Source organism: Xiphias gladius, chromosome 17 (assembly GCF_016859285.1).
Source record: "Xiphias gladius isolate SHS-SW01 ecotype Sanya breed wild chromosome 17, ASM1685928v1, whole genome shotgun sequence".
In the NCBI taxonomy this organism is placed as follows: domain Eukaryota; kingdom Metazoa; phylum Chordata; class Actinopteri; order Istiophoriformes; family Xiphiidae; genus Xiphias; species Xiphias gladius.
In genome coordinates this window covers 16,375,300-16,392,942 of record NC_053416.1, presented here as the reverse complement: position 1 = coordinate 16,392,942, position 17,643 = coordinate 16,375,300, and the positions used below count along the sequence as shown (strand labels likewise).

Here is a 17,643-nt window from a genome sequence, read left to right as displayed (position 1 = left end):
GTGTGTGTGTGTGTGTGTGTGTGTGTGTGTGTGTGTGTGTGTGTGTGTGTGTGTGTGTGTGTGTGTGTGTGTGTGTGTGTGTGTGTGTGTGTGTGTGTGTGTGTGTGTGTGTGTGTGTGTGTGTGTGTGTGTGTGTGTGTGTGTGTGTGTGTGTGTGTGTGTGTGTGTGTGTGTGTGTGTGTGTGTGTGTGTGTGTGTGTGTGTGTGTGTGTGTGTGTGTGTGTGTGTGTGTGTGTGTGTGTGTGTGTGTGTGTGTGTGTGTGTGTGTGTGTGTGTGTGTGTGTGTGTGTGTGTGTGTGTGTGTGTGTGTGTGTGTGTGTGTGTGTGTGTGTGTGTGTGTGTGTGTGTGTGTGTGTGTGTGTGTGTGTGTGTGTGTGTGTGTGTGTGTGTGTGTGTGTGTGTGTGTGTGTGTGTGTGTGTGTGTGTGTGTGTGTGTGTGTGTGTGTGTGTGTGTGTGTGTGTGTGTGTGTGTGTGTGTGTGTGTGTGTGTGTGTGTGTGTGTGTGTGTGTGTGTGTGTGTGTGTGTGTGTGTGTGTGTGTGTGTGTGTGTGTGTGTGTGTGTGTGTGTGTGTGTGTGTGTGTGTGTGTGTGTGTGTGTGTGTGTGTGTGTGTGTGTGTGTGTGTGTGTGTGTGTGTGTGTGTGTGTGTGTGTGTGTGTGTGTGTGTGTGTGTGTGTGTGTGTGTGTGTGTGTGTGTGTGTGTGTGTGTGTGTGTGTGTGTGTGTGTGTGTGTGTGTGTGTGTGTGTGTGTGTGTGTGTGTGTGTACGTGTACTGCATATACCATATGTGTTATAATAATTGTACTTTTCAATTTGCAATAAAAAAAAACTGTGTGTTGAGGGTTTATCTTGTGGTCCTCCGGTTTAAGTTGGTCTGGGTGTTGACTGAATGTTCATTTTGGGGCGAATCATGCCCTTATTTCTCACTGCCTGACAACCAGCATTCACCAACTTGAAACCATTTGATTGATGTTTAAAGTAAAATAAGTGAGTAAAAATAAGATAAAGATGAAGATAAGATAAAGATAAAACAGATACACTTCACTGGTTGTTTATCTTTGAAAAATTTTTAAGACTCAACAACCATGTATTTCAGTAAGGCTAAATGCTAACTTCAGTATACTAAGGGACTATGGGAAAATTACTTGGGGGGGGGGTTGCTGGCAGAAAAGGAGATGGTCAGGTCCTTGTTTTGCTGGGGGTGTAGTCATTTTTAGGAGAGCAGGAGGACGGGCGGGCTTTATTTTTCTCATCAAAAGGTCTAACAAAAATATTGATTATGCCGTGGAACACCTAGCCTTTTTCTATAAGATTCAACCACCCTCTCCAGCCCAATAATGTTTGTACAATCCCTAACATATTCATGATTACAATGCTAACATGGTGGTGTTTGGCAGGTTTTAATGCTTGTTCAGCATGTTAGCATCTTAATATTTGCTAATTAGCACTAAACACAGGGTACATCTGGATAAACCATAATGTATCGAACAAATTAAAAATTTGACTGGTTGATGATGATGATGCTAGATGAAATGTCAAGGGATCACTAAAGTTATTATAGTTCATCCTGATTGGAACATGAATGTCTGTGCCAAATTTCATGGAAATCCATCCAATAGCTGTGGGGACATTTCACTCAAAATCACAAATGTTGACCTCATGGTGGTGCTGTAGGAAAAGTCAGGGAATGACCAAGATACAGTATCTGTACCACATTTCTTTTCAATCCATTCAATAGTTTTCGAGATATTTGAACTAACCAGATGGACTGATTGATCCACCAAAGTATTTTTAGTTGTTAGTGTGGCTAAAACTTATTTTTTCTACATAAATACTATAAGAATTTGAATGAATTTTTGAATTTGCATTTAATGTATTTAAGATTGAGAATAGTCGATTTTCTGAGATTGTTTTACACTGTATGTGTGTACATGAATCATGTAGCCTTTTACAACAGCTGGCGCTACACTGTAAACAATGTATATGGTAAAGCAGGTGGTGTCAAAAACTAAATGTGCAAGTGGGTAGGGGCAGCGTGTTATTGATTTTAAGATGTACCAAGACTGTATTCACGACAGAAATTACATAATATCAAGCATAGCACTGTGGGTAACTTGTGACAGCTTTTGTGAAATGTTGGGACATATTGTCCTTCTGTATTTGGTTCCAAAGGCTGCTGGTGTAACAGCTCCTAGCACTTATAGTTGTTTTAATTTAGCTTCCCTCAGCATGCAATATTACTCTACTAGTAGACTCTGTTCTCTATATATCACAGTCTGGAAGGAAATGTGAGAAATGTTTCAAAACATGAACATTTTTCTCTTTCACTTCTTGCTGGACTGTTAAATATAGTGTATGGAGTTTACTGACTGTGTAAGTTTGCTTTCCTAAGCTTCACTGTAACCACATGAAGAACGGGAAAGTCCTGCAATCTACATTTTTGAACGCCTTCACCAGAGTGGCTTGAACTTTGCTCACTACTTTCTCCCGTCATCAGGGTCAGGCAAGCAGTTGGCATGTATACTTAAAAACACGGACAGGCTTAGAAATCGCCGCTGTGCGCTAGTTAAACCAGCAGAGAGGAGTGGCAGGTGGGTGCAGCAGAATATCCAGGATGGCTGGAAGGAGACGAGGCCGAGGCAGCAATGTGCAGCAGCAACAGGCCCAGCAGAACCAAAGAGGAGGCCCTCGCAGGGTAAGTCCTGTTCTGTCAACATGAAACGTGGCCACCGTGTTTATTCTTACACTTCAAATAATAATCATACGGGACTTTACAGTCCCATAAAGGAGATTCTGGATGTCTTGTTTTTGTTGTTATTTTAAGACACTGGAAATGAGAGCATGTATCAGAAATATATCAGTCAGCATTATATTGTATTTTTATGTGACAGGCTTTGAATATTACAGTAGTAAATGTTTCCTCTATGGTTATTTGACTTGTGCCTGGGAGTGGAGAGGTAACTGATTAGCTGGGCGGAAGGAACGATGGTGCGATGACTAATTTTTATGTCTGAAATGTAGTATAGTAATACATTGACGATTACTCCCAAGTGGTATTAAGCACTTGTTTGTTATGATTAAAAATAGTAGTTTTCAAGTGATTCTAATGTAATCAGTGTTCGTTGCTGTAAATTTATCAAAGAATTGTGAATCATATAGCGTAGAGTTTAACTGCATAAGCTGCACATAACATACAAGGCCTGCATGTATACTGACTTCTTGGAGGTGTAAAGTGGGGAATCAGGGGCTAAATATAAGGACAAAGAAAAAAAAACAAGAAGTATGGAGGCATGCTAAGATTATTAGCATTCATAAAGTTCTGAGCATTTCAGAACAAATTTTAAGCCATTAAACTAAACAATCTTATAGTTTAATGAAAGAAACATCAGATGTCTGAGCAGAATCAAAGTTCAAAGTATATCTTACAACACAGCAGATAAAAGTGCGTATATGTATCTACACACAACACAAAGTCCATGACATATCAGGAAGCTCATTACTTCAGAGTGATGAGATTGTTCAAAGCTGCCCTGAAGATATTATCAAAGCTTATCTTGTTTTGATAATATTATTTTTTATAATGTTAAATCTAGAGAGGAGTCCCAACCTGCCAATTTACAATACCTTATGTTTTATAAAAATAAACCTATAAAATCACTGTTAATATTACATTACTTCAATTCTAAATTCTGCAATAACTGTGTGGCTGTATATTGTCCTCCTGCACTGTTTTGTTTTTTAATTGCCAGTGTGTTTCAACTACAGCATGATTCCCAGTAACACCCTTTTCCTCCCACAGTACACATACATGCAGGTTAGGTAAACCGGAAACTTAACAATTGCCCTTAGGTGTGAATGTGAGTATGAAAAGTGGAAAACGTTAAAGTGGAAGAACGCACCATTGGATGAGCCTTAAGGTGTCTTTTTTTCCTCTGTGTTCTCTGTCTCTTTGTTTAGGCCCTGCGGGAGCCGGCTACTTTTACCAGTTCTGCAGGTTGTGAATCAGAGATCCCCCATGAAAAGTTGACCATCGCCCAAGCACGGAGGGGCACACCAGGTCACACTTGTTGATAGTTTTTGTTTACAATGCTAATTAATGTCATGTAACCGAGAGTGTCTTTGGATCTTGTAAGCTAGTAAGAGAATTACTTACTTGAGATGCTTCAGTATGTTGGTATCAGCAGACATCAGCTGTAAAAAGTGATTTCAGTATCAGTACAATATTGTTTTACTGCTAGTTATTTGGTTGATGGTAAGGTTGTTATTATTATGATCTTTTGCTCCAGGAATGTGTCACGTCATATGACTGATACATTAGCAACAAAATAAAAGATCTTTATTGGCTGATCAGGTATCAGTAATTGCATCAAGATGGCATATCAGTAAATCCCTGTAATTTACAATGGGGTTTTGTAATGTCATGTTGGCACTTAAGAACATGGTTTCATATTTCTTATCTTGTAGCTCATCGTCCGGTGCGAGTCTACGCTGATGGGATCTTTGATCTTTTCCATTCGGGGCATGCTCGAGCTCTGATGCAGGCCAAAAATGTGTTCCCCAACACTTATCTGATAGTAGGAGGTAAAGTATGAATGTTACTCCCTCTCTCAACAAATTACATTAAAAACACATTGGAAAAATAAGACAGTTTAACCCCTTGTTTACATGAAAAAAGAGCACCGTTAGCTGAATATGAATCCTAATCCTAGAATAAAATGGCCTTTAATGGGTCAAAATCTTACAGGTCTTTGGGCTAAATCTTCCATTTTAATTCCAGTTTAAAGTCTTGGATTTAATGTAAGACATCACATGTAAATTCCTGTTTCACTAGTCTGCAGTGATGAACTGACCCACAAGTTTAAGGGCTACACGGTGATGACGGAGGATGAACGCTACGAAGCCCTGAGACACTGCCGTTACGTTGACGAGGTGGTGCGGGACGCTCCCTGGACCCTTACCACAGAGTTCCTCAAGAGACATAAGGTCACGGGTCACGCAGTCGCTGGACACACAGCTTCTTATTATGTCATACAGTGACGACAACAGAGATATCTGGTGTTCAATCAGTCTGAAAACTGTCCTGTTGCACTCACAGATTGACTTTGTGGCCCATGATGATATCCCTTACACCTCTGCTGGATCGGAGGATGTTTATAAACACATTAAGGAAGCAGGTGAAGATGCTTATAACTCATTATGATGAAATCTAGTTGTCATTTTTCATATCACTTGAATGAATTACATGTGTTTAAATTATCTGTGTATTCATGTCAGGAATGTTTGTGGCCACTCAGAGGACAGAGGGCATCTCCACATCCGATCTGATCACTCGCATCGTCCGAGACTATGACATCTACGTTCGGCGCAACCTGCAAAGAGGCTACACAGCCCGAGAACTAAATGTTGGATTCATTAATGTAAGAGAAATCATATTTAATAATAAATAATAAAATAATAAAAAAATGTTATTAAAGCAAACCATACTTAACACAATATATAAATAATCGCAAATGTACTGATGGTCACGTGCTTTGTCTTTTTCTGACAGGAGAACAAGTACCGACTCCAGAACCAGGTGGACAAGATGAAAGAGACAGTCCGTACTGTGGAGGAGAAGTCCAAACACTTTGTCTACAGAGTGGAAGAGAAGAGCCAAGACCTCATCCACAAGTGGGAAGAGAAGTCGCGAGAGTTCATTGGCAACTTCTTGGAGCTTTTTGGACCTGACGGAGCCTGGGCACGTTTGCTTTTACATTAATCCACAGGACACGCTAATTGAAGGGAAAATCCCTCTTAAACCATGACAGATATAGAACCTTTAATTTCTAGGCTGAGTTTGTTGTTTAGTGGTGTATTTATATTATCTTGATAAGTCTTGATTGATGTGATCTTGATTAAATATATAACTTCTTGAAGTCTTGCCAGGGAACCAGTGAAGAAAACAGTTCCACACATAACTCCCCTGTAAAATCACAAATTGTCATTTTTACACTTTGGTTTTTGTGCAGATGAAACAAATGAAATATAATGTTAATTAGTGAGCTTTAGAGGGTCTGGTAAGTGGATATATTAGCTTCGGACAAAGCCCCGCTAACTATTTCCCGTCTACATGCTAAGCTATGCTAACGGGCTGCTCATTCCAGCATCAGATTGAAAAGAAACGTCTGAGACTAGTATCGACAGAAGGCAGAAAGAAAGCAATTAAGCAAATTTCCAAAAATCTCAAACTATTCCTTCAAGCTTCAGTGGTAAACATCAGGTTTTGTTGTCAGTGTATCACAATCAAAGAACAAGCACTTCACTTGAAACTTATAAAGTTGGACATGTAACAATCACAAAGAGCTGTCTCCATCACAAAGAGGCAGAGATACCAGCTCATCCACCAACAGTGGCCTCAATGGAACAAACTGCAATACAGTTTCAAGACATGAGTGACATCTACAATAATGGCAAAGGCCTATGCATAAAAAACATAGTATAGGTGACATAGGCAATTGACCTGGGCGCCAGTGCATCGAGCAACAAGGGGAAGGGGGAAAAAATAGCTTGGCGCTGCCATTACAACCTGTTTCTCAGAGTCATAACTCATCAATCTCAGTCTCAGTCTGAACTCAGAATACACACACTCCTGGACTCAGCACAACTGACAATGTACGGGGATTGTAGTATCTCTGATGCTTTCCCCGCTTTTCGATAAATATCCAGAAATTTGCCGAAATACAACAGAAAAAAAAACATGCTTCTTATAACGTCAGATCTTGATGTGTCATCGTGTTTCTTCATCAAAATTACTTGATAGTTGTCTCTCCGGAGCCATCCTCTGGACAATGACAAGAGGCACTCTGGTTAATGTGGGAAATGACCGGAGTATACATAAAAATGACAGGTTGGGTGAAAGCAAGTACAATGAACAGGTCACAGAACATTCCATCAGAAAACAATCCACTGAAGCACTTCAACGAAACGCAACATAACAAGACAGTAAACCTTTTTCTGTCTCTGTCATTGTTTAGCATGCGATTCAGGAGCGGAGTGGACGTATGCTCCAGGCCCTGTCGCCCTACTCTTCACCCCGTGGCTCCCCCAGCAGCAGCCCCACCAGACGTCGCTCAGTTTCCCCTGACTCCTCCCCTGTCTCTGCCTCCTCCTCCTCCTCCTCCTCTCCGTCCTCTCTCTCCCCTCCTTCCTCTCCATCCTCCCCCTCCGCACCCAAAAAGGGGACACGCTCCTCTCTCAAGGCTGCTTCCGCAGACAGCTGACATGTGCAATGAACTCCTCATACTTGGGTCATCTTTATTGGTCTTTTCAGAGGCTATACGTTATCAATTTAGTACATAATACGTCTAAAGATGCTACTGATAAAATTAACAAACAAAAAATGTTTGTACTTTAATTTATTAAATGGTTTATTCAAGTGCAAGTGCAATATATTATAATGTACATTATGTTTATTCACTGAAAAGAAGAGGAAAAGAACATTAAATTTGTCTTGAATGTGATCTGTCCTCTTGTATTTGTTACAATTCCATATGTCTAGTAGATAAATTTGCACAACATACTCACCCTCAAATTGCCTTCGCAGGACTCGGTCACTGTTTTTCAGACTTACAGTGATAATCAACCCAAATGTCCCTGCCATTTCATGTCCTAAACGGACATTATGATTCTTCCCGTAAGACTGAGGAGACTGAATTGTTTTTTGCAATCCAAGATAATTTTTTGTAGGTCTAAGGGAGACAGGCCCAATTTGTATTTACTCAGTTATATGACATCTGTAGTAGTTTAGAAGCAATATATCCCTGAAGTTCCTCAGACAAAATCTGGACAAAATCTTATTCTTGATATTGACAGAAACCTGCTCCAATCAAAATTGTTATTAGTATTAAAATGGATCAAATATGTGATGTGACGTCTTGATGAACATAGATGATGTATTACAAGTTGTTAAATTGGTTCGCCAGGATTACGTCTTTAATGTTTCCCCACAACCATCCAAATCAAAGTGCAGAGGCCTTTGTCATTATTATAGATGTCGCTCAGGAAGAGGGTATTGCTATTGCTCCAAGGAGAGGAAGGAGAAACAGGTCTGCCTCCAATCACCAGACCTTGGTTACGGAATAAAGGGATCAGCAAATTGAGTTGTTTTAACCCTTCAGTGTTCTTAACTATGATATAAAACATTATAAAGAGATGAGAATGTATAGACTATGGTTAAAGGAATCAGCTGAGAATATTTATGCAGCCAAACAAAGACGATGAGAAGCAAGATGTCCGACTTGTGTACGGCGGGTGTATTTAAAAATACTCACAGCAGGGCATTGACTTAAGCTGTACCACATTACAAGTAAAAGCCCTGCACTGAACATGTTACTTGAGTAAGAGTATGTAAGGATAATTGCGAAAATGTATTTAAAGTATCAAAGTATCAAAAGTAGAAGTATTCAACGGAGATAAATGTCCCCTGTGACTGTTATACTATTACATCATTAGATTATTATTATTGATGCATGAATGTGTAAGCAGCATTTTAAAGTTGTGGTTCATTACAGTGGGTTAAGTGTTTCATGTAGGACTGCAACTAATTTATTTTATTATGATTAATCTCCAGATTATTTTCTCAATTCATCGATTCGACTGTTCGTTTGGTTTGTAAAATTTCAGAAAATAGTGACACTTTCACAATGTTTATTTTGTCCCAACAACAGACTGAACCTCAAACTCATTAAAAAATAAGTTAAAATGATTGAAACAACTATAATGAAAAGCAGCAAATCCTCACTTTTGAGGATTACTAACACCATTATCAAAATAGTTGCCAATATTTTTCTGTCAAATGACTAATCAATTAATCAACTAATCATTTCTTCTCTACTAGAATATATTGTTTGGTACAGTAATTTGATTTATAACATTATTATATTTCATATGCTCCTCCAATGTTTTGTATGTAAAAAAAGGTTAATCTGTAAATCAACTGAAGTTGTCACATAAATGTAATGGAGTAAAAGTACAATAGGTCTATTTCCCTCTTAAATGTACTCCAGTGTAAGTATAAAACAGGATGAAGAGAAAGTACCTCAAATTTATACTTAAGTACAGTACTTGAGTAAATGAACCAAGTTACTTTCCACCTCTGGACGAATCTGTAGTCAAACCAAAGGAGATTGAGGAGTCCAGTATACATACCGGGCGTTAAAATATGCGCCACTTGACTGAATGTTTCAGAACTACAAAAATATCTGCGCATGTTCCAGTCGAGCGTCTGGGTCTTGTAGTATCTTTGGCTCCGTCATTTAAAACCATAGATGTGACGTCGCCGTCAGTTAATATCCTGCACGGATTAAAGATGGCGCCCTCTCATGCGCTGAGGTGCTGCAAACGGGCTCTTAACTGGGTACCGGTCCTGTTTATTAACCTGGTTGTCGGTTGGTCTTACTACGCTTATGTCGTGGAGCTCTGTGTGTGTAAGTACAATCACTTTTACGTGGGTGTTTTCTATCGCGGGGCGGATATCCGCTTGCGTTGACAGTTTCAGGGGTTCCCAAGTTTGCTAGTTGAAGTGGGATTTCAAATCATCCCCGGGCTGCTTACATGCGTTTAAACCTCAGTTTCTGACTGTTTCTGACTGTGTAATGTTATGAATGGGTAGTTTAGCTCTCTGAGTTAAAATCCCATTTTAATGACACAGACTGTTTCCGCGGGTTTGAACGTAGTCGAATTACAACTCGGCCAAAGTTTGTTTGTGTATTTATCATTTCCTACCCTTACCTCATAATTAAATGTGATCAATATGTATGCATATTCATTTAGGATACACCTGACTCAGTTTTCCAGACTTCAACAAGCGGGTCTGAAAGAAGTTCGGTGGACATGAGTATTGTACGCTTTATTCAGCAGATAGATATTGATCATGCACTATCCCTGCACTCACAGCAGGTTTTTTTTGTATCGGCTGTTCCAGGCTGGAACTGATGATACCATTATCAGCATGTAGACGTACAGTAGCTATGTCTGTAACTCAGTGGCTGTGGTCAGGACAGGGACATCCCTGCTGCCTAAACAAAGCTCTCTGTTATTGGTGTTTCACTGCCGGCCGTGCCAGGCTGCTGCCACATGGTGCAAGAGTGTGTGTGTGTGTGTGTGTGTGTGTGTGTGTGTGTGTGTGTGTGAGGGATGTGTAGTCATACATTCATTACTGCTCCCTATAATATATGTTTCTCTGCCTTATCCAGATACAATACCAAATAATGCAGAACGAAGTGAGTGATACCCCCACACACTGTTCATTTTCTCCATTGACATTGCTTAGTAATTCCAGTTTCCTGACGTAATTCCTCTCATGTTGATTATTCGTAGCAAAGAGTATGCCAGAGATGCCAGTGTAACTACAGATGAAGCTTTTTGTTTCTCTCAACAGTCAGCTACTTGGTCATCTTCCACATTTTCCTTGCAATGTTCATATGGTCCTACTGGAAAACTATCTGGTCCACACCAGCCGGCCCCTCAAAAGCAGTAAGCCAAGAGGAAAAAAAATGAACACATTTTTAACACACCTATTTTCAGTTGTTTAGAGGCCGGGATTTGGTAAATACGCATGTATAGAAAATGCATAATTTAGCAGAAGATTCTTGCATGATTGTCCAATACAAGTACTGTGTGTTACATGTTAGGCTTACTCTGAATGTTAGGCTTTCTTTTCTCCTCCTGTCAGTTCAGTCTGCCCAGAGCAGAGAAGGAACTGTATGAGAGAGAGGAGCGGGCCGAGACGCAACAAGAGATTCTGAAGAAAGTGGCGAGGAATTTACCCGTGTATACACGCACGGCAGGGGGAGGTGAGGCTTTCAACACGACAGCAAAACTGCCTGTGGTTGGCTCACTATTTTAATGCCCAGTAGTTTCTCAAAAGCATTAACCACCAGAGAAAACTCTTCACTGTTTCACCGTTGTCGCCATGGCCTGTAGCAGAGTAGGAAGGACACGGAGACGCTGTCCTCATCGTTCAGCTCATGTTTGTCACTCACATGCACAACATTAAATCAGCAACGCAAATGATGTTGTTTTGTTTATATTTGTTTATTGTTTATATCTTTTTAAAACAACGTACTCCGGGATACTATAAGATGTTATTTCTCTGCTGATGCGGTCGTCTGTCTTGCGGTTACAGAACTGCATGTATCAGGAGGCTTAGGTGGACTCAGATTCAGCTTATCTCACCTACTTGGCTTCACTGGCGTATTTGAAGAGGCACTATAAAAATAAAGCCCTCATATTTATTAAACTGGAGACATTGACAAAAACAATGAAGAAAGCAGGACATTTTTGAAAGTTTGGAAAGTCTTAAGAGTGTTAAAACACCTCAAATTCTTATTTTGCATAAATAGTAGCTACCTCATAACTACACAATCATGCTTTCTTTCATATAAGAGCACTGTTAATAGGGGAAAAAAGCAATGGGTATACAGTAGTACTTTAATAATTCTGCTTTCATTCTCTCCAAATAGCCATCCGATACTGTGACAACTGCCAGGTAATCAAACCTGACCGCTGCCATCACTGCTCAACCTGTGAAATGTGAGTGTTTTCTAAGCGCACACACTGTATAATTAAGTTTTTATTTCTGGCTGCAAGACAACGTCAACTGCAGCTTCTGGTAACAGAAAGTGAAGAGAAAACTGGGGCAAAATTGCCGATGTGTTGCTGATGAGAAATAAGAGAGTACATAGTTAAACAGTGCTCACTGACGCTGCAAATAGTGGTTTTAAGCCAGATTTTCACACACATTTTTTGTAGGTTTTTAAAATGAGATCTTTGCCCATTTTTGATATACAACATAAACACAGATAAATTCTGACCTTTTTAAAATATTGAACTCTGTGTATCATCTTATTTCAAATGTCTAACATATAGATGTGTACTATATTTTACTAATAGGATGTATACTTTCCTTGTTCTCATCCTTCAAGGTGTGTGCTAAAAATGGACCATCACTGCCCCTGGTAAGATTTTCTTGTTTAACTAGGATTTTAAACTGTTATTTATTTCATTGGCCATAATGTCTGGTTTATTGTAAAATTAAAAAAAATATGGAGAGATTTCACTGTCTGTCTCATGTTTCTGTCACGTCTCTTTCAGGGTGAATAACTGTGTTGGATTCTCAAATTACAAGTACTTTGTCTTGTTCTTGGCCTACGCCTCTCTCTACTGTGTAGTAATTTGTGCAACAGTCATCCAGTATTTCATCAAATTCTGGACTGTAAGTATAGAAACTTCCTCTTGCTTTCATTGTTTTAAATTGGCAGGTGCTTGCCCGTGAATGCTTGATGTGGTCACAGTTCAATTAAAGGTGGTTGCAGGACCTTTTTGAGGCCCATTTTACTCTTGGCAGTCAGGATTCATGGGTTTAAAAAACATTAACACTCTTTCTTTTAAACTTAGAAATTAAACTTACATCCTCTGAAGGACATTATTTAACATTATTATTTATTAGATACAGTTTAAAAGTTGAGTGCAGTGAGGCTGTGTTGAGGCATGTGCATCAGCCACTGCTGCCTGCATCGTAAGATATCGACCAGTTGGTTTACAAATGTGTCACTGTAGTGCACAAGTGTGTCATGTGATTGCATATGAGTGGACTCTCTTCATTATACAGCTTTGCATGAGACAATGGCTCCTGTCACATAGTCCAACAGTGAAGAAGTATATTGTTATAGCAAAAAAACTATTCGAAAAATGATTTAAGACAATAATGGATAGTGGGTGTTACCAATAGTCAGTTGTTATGACCTGACATGAGGACAAGAAATATTCCTGCAGACGTGCAGAGTGAGACTTCTTTTCTTTTTTTTTCTTTTTCTTTTTTTTCTCCCTCTGAAGAAACAGCTGCCTGACACGCACGCCAAATTCCACATCTTGTTTCTATTTTTCGTTGCGGCCCTGTTCTTTATCAGCATCCTGTCACTTCTCAGCTACCACCTATGGCTTGTGGGAAAGAACAGGACCACTATAGGTAACTATAAATAAATATGTAATTTAATTCAGCTGCTAATTATATCCTTGGAAAGACACCACTGACTATCTATATTTTTATATTCTTTTCAGAGGCTTTTAGAGCTCCGGTCTTCGCAAATGGTCCGGACAAAAATGGGTTTTCGCTCGGCTTTTGCAGAAATGTAGCTGAGGTGTTTGGAGACCAAGCAAAGTACTGGATTTTTCCTATTTACTCAAGGTGAGTCTCCTTTGACCTGATTATAACTGCAGCTATCAATCACCTTAGCAATCACAATGATGTAAACAGATAGGCTGCACTACTGTATGTCTGCACTGTGCTTAAGGTTGATTATCTCTGTATTAGCAGACTTATAAACTCCATATCTACCATTAGTGATGGAGTGGAGAAGATAAGAAAGCATAGTCCCCAAAGTACAGTTAACCCTGAATCAGTCCAGTTCCAACATGTTCACTAATGCTGTCTTTATCTCTGTTTTATCAGTCTGGGAGATGGACATTCCTTTGTTACCAGATTGGTACACATAGATCCTGAACAAGCAAACAGTGTCCTGCAGCAAAATGGAAAAAGGCTAGTGTTTTGTTTTGTTTTGGTTTTTTTTTTTTTTTTTTTTTTAAATCTGCTTCCATTCAGTTTTGTTTGCTAATTGTGTTAATCTCTAATGTGACTTAAATTACAGCCCTGCTGATGGGGAGACCAACCCTTGTGTGCTTGGCAACAAAATACAACACACAGTGGACGACAGCAAAGAGAAAACTGGTGTGTTGCTGATGCTTTTTCTCACATTTTCATTTGTTGTCATTATGGCTTACATGTGACGTGTTTTTGATCATTACTTTTCCGCTCACAAAGCAACCCTTAATCCTGAACCGTCTCTTGTGACCTCACTGTTTCCTTTCAGATGGAGGCAAGATGGTGTCTGTGACAATGGAGAGTGAGCCGTAGCAGGTATGTGGACATGAAATGAACAACTGTAGAGTTTTTGGCTGGTTTTTTCATCCTCCTGTGTTTATTTGTACTTTGTTGACTGTTGCCACAGGTCGCAAGCACATCAGGAAAGAGCTCATCAACTATGATGCCTTAAATCAGGTGCATCAGCACCTCCACAGGAGCCGTCCTCCACCCTCATTTTCATTTTGACAGTGCAACCTCAAGCCACATGTTCTGTATGTACATTAAACAGAACATCCTTCATCTACAGTGCTTTAAACAATACTGTTATCATGTCAACTGAGACTGTACAGGGACCTCAATGACCCCACCAGGTCATTCAGAGGTGATTCAGCAGTTTTGTCTTTGTTTTGAGCCAAAGACACTCAAAAAATGTTTTGTAATCATTGCATCTGAAAAACTCTGGGACCCCTTGAGCCAATGTATGTCTACATTGTCTGAATTTGTCTACATGGATTAATCACATTATACATTTCAACAAGAGAATCATCCTTTTATCAGTATTAATCAAGCATTAACGACTAAGCCTCCAATCTGGTTATTTTTGATGTAGATCAGTGTGAACCACTAAAGCGAGAATTGTATAACTCATACAAAATGGTGAGGGATTTCAATGCTGTGTCCAATATGTCTTATCAGTTTTTAACTCCAAGCACAGTGCAATTATTAAGACCAGTAGTCAGTTATCAAAGGGTCTAATTTAGTTTACAGTTTACCTGATTGAAAAGATTTAAAGGTCTCTCTGTTTACACTTTTAAGATATTATTTTTGCATTTAAAATTGTATATGATGGGTAAATATACAGGTGATATAAGCTTAAAATGTGAGGACCAATTCCAGTTTAACTGCAGTTAAGACTGTTTCTCATTCCTAATAATTAAGACACACAACCAGTAGATCACCTACTGTATAATGCTATTGTATAATATCAAGGAAATTACCATTTTTCACTGCACTATAGATATTTGTAATTTATTTGTTATCAAGCTTTTATAAATTAATTGCATTGTCTTTCCATGTATATTCATTTTATTTATTTATATTTATTACCTTTTTAAAAAGATACTAGATTATAGGTCATGTTTGTCCTTCCATAACCAGGTTCATACTCATGATCAATCCTTTGCTTTATATTTGTATACAATGAATCAACCTTGAGTGTTAATGTAAAGGATCAATCTGTGTTCTTTCCATTTGTTTTTCCAGTTTGATAAGATTTATTTGAAAGTTTGGAAAACAAAGAGCACAAAATGAAACCACTATTTTAAAAAAAACAACTAAAAAAAAAAACATAAGATCATGTCAGAAAGGTCAGGGAAATTTGTCCCACTGTGTCCATGAGCCTAAACCAGGGTAGATGAGGTGTCATAATAAATATTCCTCTGTGCTCCTGGCGGCTGTTTCATTACATTATATTCCTTTTATTGGACACAATTCACAGCACTGTGTGGTTGGGGGGTTCACCTGAGTGATCAGCAGATAATAAAAGTTGTGTGTAGATCTTACTGACTGAGTGGTCGCCCATGTGAATGTACTCACAGTAGTTTAATAATTAATTTCACTGACTGAACTTGGCTTAATACACCAACCAAGCAGCTAGAGCCGCTAATGTAGTAAGGCCTGTAAATAACTTTTTATTGAGAAAATGATTCATGCAGGGTGATCTTCATTGTTCTGTAACAATAAATGTAATGTAAGAAACTATAAAATGTGGTTCTTCATCTTAAACATAAGTACACTGTGATTTGTAACAAATGAGAGCAGTGTAGAATTCTTGTCTGTGAAACAACTGTGATGACTGACTTTGTGGATTACAGCCCTGCCTTTTCAGATGTTTGTCATATCAGTTTAATCTATAGATTTGTCCAGATTCCAGTCAAATTACTTATTTATGCCTGAGCAATGCAAAAAATATCAAATTGTAGTGTTTTAACTATGGATTGATATTTTTGGCTTCTAGCGAAATTAACTATTGGGCGGATTGCCATAAGGCTTGGTGCAGAACTCCATGTTTCCATCAGGATGAATTGCAATTTTTGTAATCCCTTAACTTTTCAGCTAGTGCCATCATCGAGTCAAAATTTTAATTCGTCCCATACTTGGGCTTATGACTTGCTAAATACCTGGAAAAGCTCCCAACATCACCATCAACCCAGTTGTGCTTTGTCTTTAGTGCTAATTATCATAAGCTTGCTGACATAATTTAAGCACAAAGCACCGCTGTACCAAAGTACAGGCGCATAGAGCCACTAGCATCACTGTAGACTCTTAGTCTTGTTAAATCTAAGGTGGTCACTGGAGCTCCATACTGTTTAGCCACCAAAAAAAAAGGAAAAAAAATCTCCCTGTGATAATTGCTGAAATGGTTATGAAAAAAAACTCTATATTGACCTGATATGACTTCAGTCTGATTGGCTTCTCTGATACTTTGTTCAAATCTTATCTTACCGGAAGAGAATTTTTTGTAAGCATGGATGAATGTTCATCTAAAAGCTATAAAATGAATTGTGGTGTAACCTTTAAATGCTGCCACTTGAAAACGTCACCGGGAGGCACGGCATCCATTTCCAGAGCTATGCTGGTGACACACAGCTTTACATTGTTGTGTCTCCTGATGACCCAAGGCCAATTGATGCCCTTTTAAACTGTATTTTAGATACCAAGTTATGGATGGCAGAGAATATTTTCCTAAAGCTCAATCACGACAAAACTGAAGTCTTCGTCATTGGCACTGAAGCTCAGAGAGAGAAACTCAGTGTGAAACATCAAGCGCTGGAATTGAACCACGATCAACAACTGAATAACCTAGGAGTCAGATCAGTTTTGAGCCTCACATTAGAAACATAACTAAGACTGCATTTTACCATTTGAAGAACATTGCCAGAATGCAACCGTTTCTCTCTCAAGCCAAAGCCTATGCAGAGACACTGCTGCACGCTTTTATTACCTGCAGGATTGACTATTGTAACGCTCTGCTTTCTAGTCTCGCTAAGAAGATTTTATCTCAACTACAACTGCTTCAAAACTCAGCCGCACGTGTGTTGACTAAGACGAGAAAGAGAGCACACATTACACCAATTAAAAGTCTCTGCACAAGCTACCTGTCTGCTTCACAACTGATTTTGAGATCCTTTTATTGATTTACTGGTTGGACCAGTTTATCGGATTTGCTTTTATCCTATGAACCCTCTAGAAACCCTCAGGTCTTCTGGTAGTGGCCTTTTAATCATACCCAAAATCAGAACAAAAACCCATGGAGAGGCATCCTTTTTATTACTATGGTCCACGCCTCTGGAACAGCCTTCCTGAAGACCTGTGGGCAGCAGAGAAATGCTGATATTTTTAAAAAGCAAACTCAGGACTTCCCTTTTTAGTCTGGCTAATTGAATTCTATGTATTTCATTTATTTATCTGTCTATTTATCATACATTTTAGTCTGTTTTACTACTTGGTATATCTTTTTATTCTGTTTTTTTTTTCTGGATTGTTTTCCTTGGGAGGTTTTAGTTTTTTATTGTGTAAAGCACTTTGTGTTTCACTGTGTTTGTATGAAAAGCGCTATACAAATAAACTCTGAATGATTGATTGACTAAACATGAGCCACATGTGAAACAATATTCTCAGTTCTCAGTAAAGTATAGACATTATGATGCCTTAGCTCCTTTTTAAATTTTGAAGCAAAAATTA

General features: G+C 38.9%; 2 protein-coding genes across 2 annotated transcripts; both read left to right on the top strand.

Annotated features, from left to right (window-relative positions):
- The first annotated feature begins 2,181 nt into the window (after window positions 1-2,181).
- On the top strand, window positions 2,182-7,791 carry pcyt1bb (phosphate cytidylyltransferase 1, choline, beta b). Its single transcript, XM_040150512.1, has 8 exons — window positions 2,182-2,694; window positions 3,957-4,056; window positions 4,464-4,580; window positions 4,831-4,982; window positions 5,095-5,173; window positions 5,274-5,416; window positions 5,548-5,736; window positions 7,013-7,791. The coding sequence occupies exons 1-8, from the start codon at window positions 2,614-2,616 to the stop codon at window positions 7,256-7,258; spliced, it is 1,107 nt and encodes a 368-aa protein (XP_040006446.1). The 5' UTR covers window positions 2,182-2,613; the 3' UTR covers window positions 7,259-7,791.
- A 1,536-nt stretch (window positions 7,792-9,327) lies between these two features.
- Window positions 9,328-17,440, top strand: LOC120802568 (palmitoyltransferase ZDHHC20-A-like). The gene is made up of 13 exons (XM_040150513.1): window positions 9,328-9,463; window positions 10,232-10,258; window positions 10,417-10,511; window positions 10,711-10,831; window positions 11,501-11,570; window positions 11,963-11,995; window positions 12,132-12,252; window positions 12,873-13,005; window positions 13,098-13,224; window positions 13,489-13,575; window positions 13,685-13,764; window positions 13,907-13,953; window positions 14,045-17,440. Exons 1-12 carry the CDS (start codon window positions 9,346-9,348, stop codon window positions 13,948-13,950), a joined length of 1,056 nt encoding a protein of 351 aa, XP_040006447.1. The 5' UTR covers window positions 9,328-9,345; the 3' UTR covers window positions 13,951-13,953; window positions 14,045-17,440.
- The last annotated feature ends 203 nt before the right edge of the window (window positions 17,441-17,643 follow it).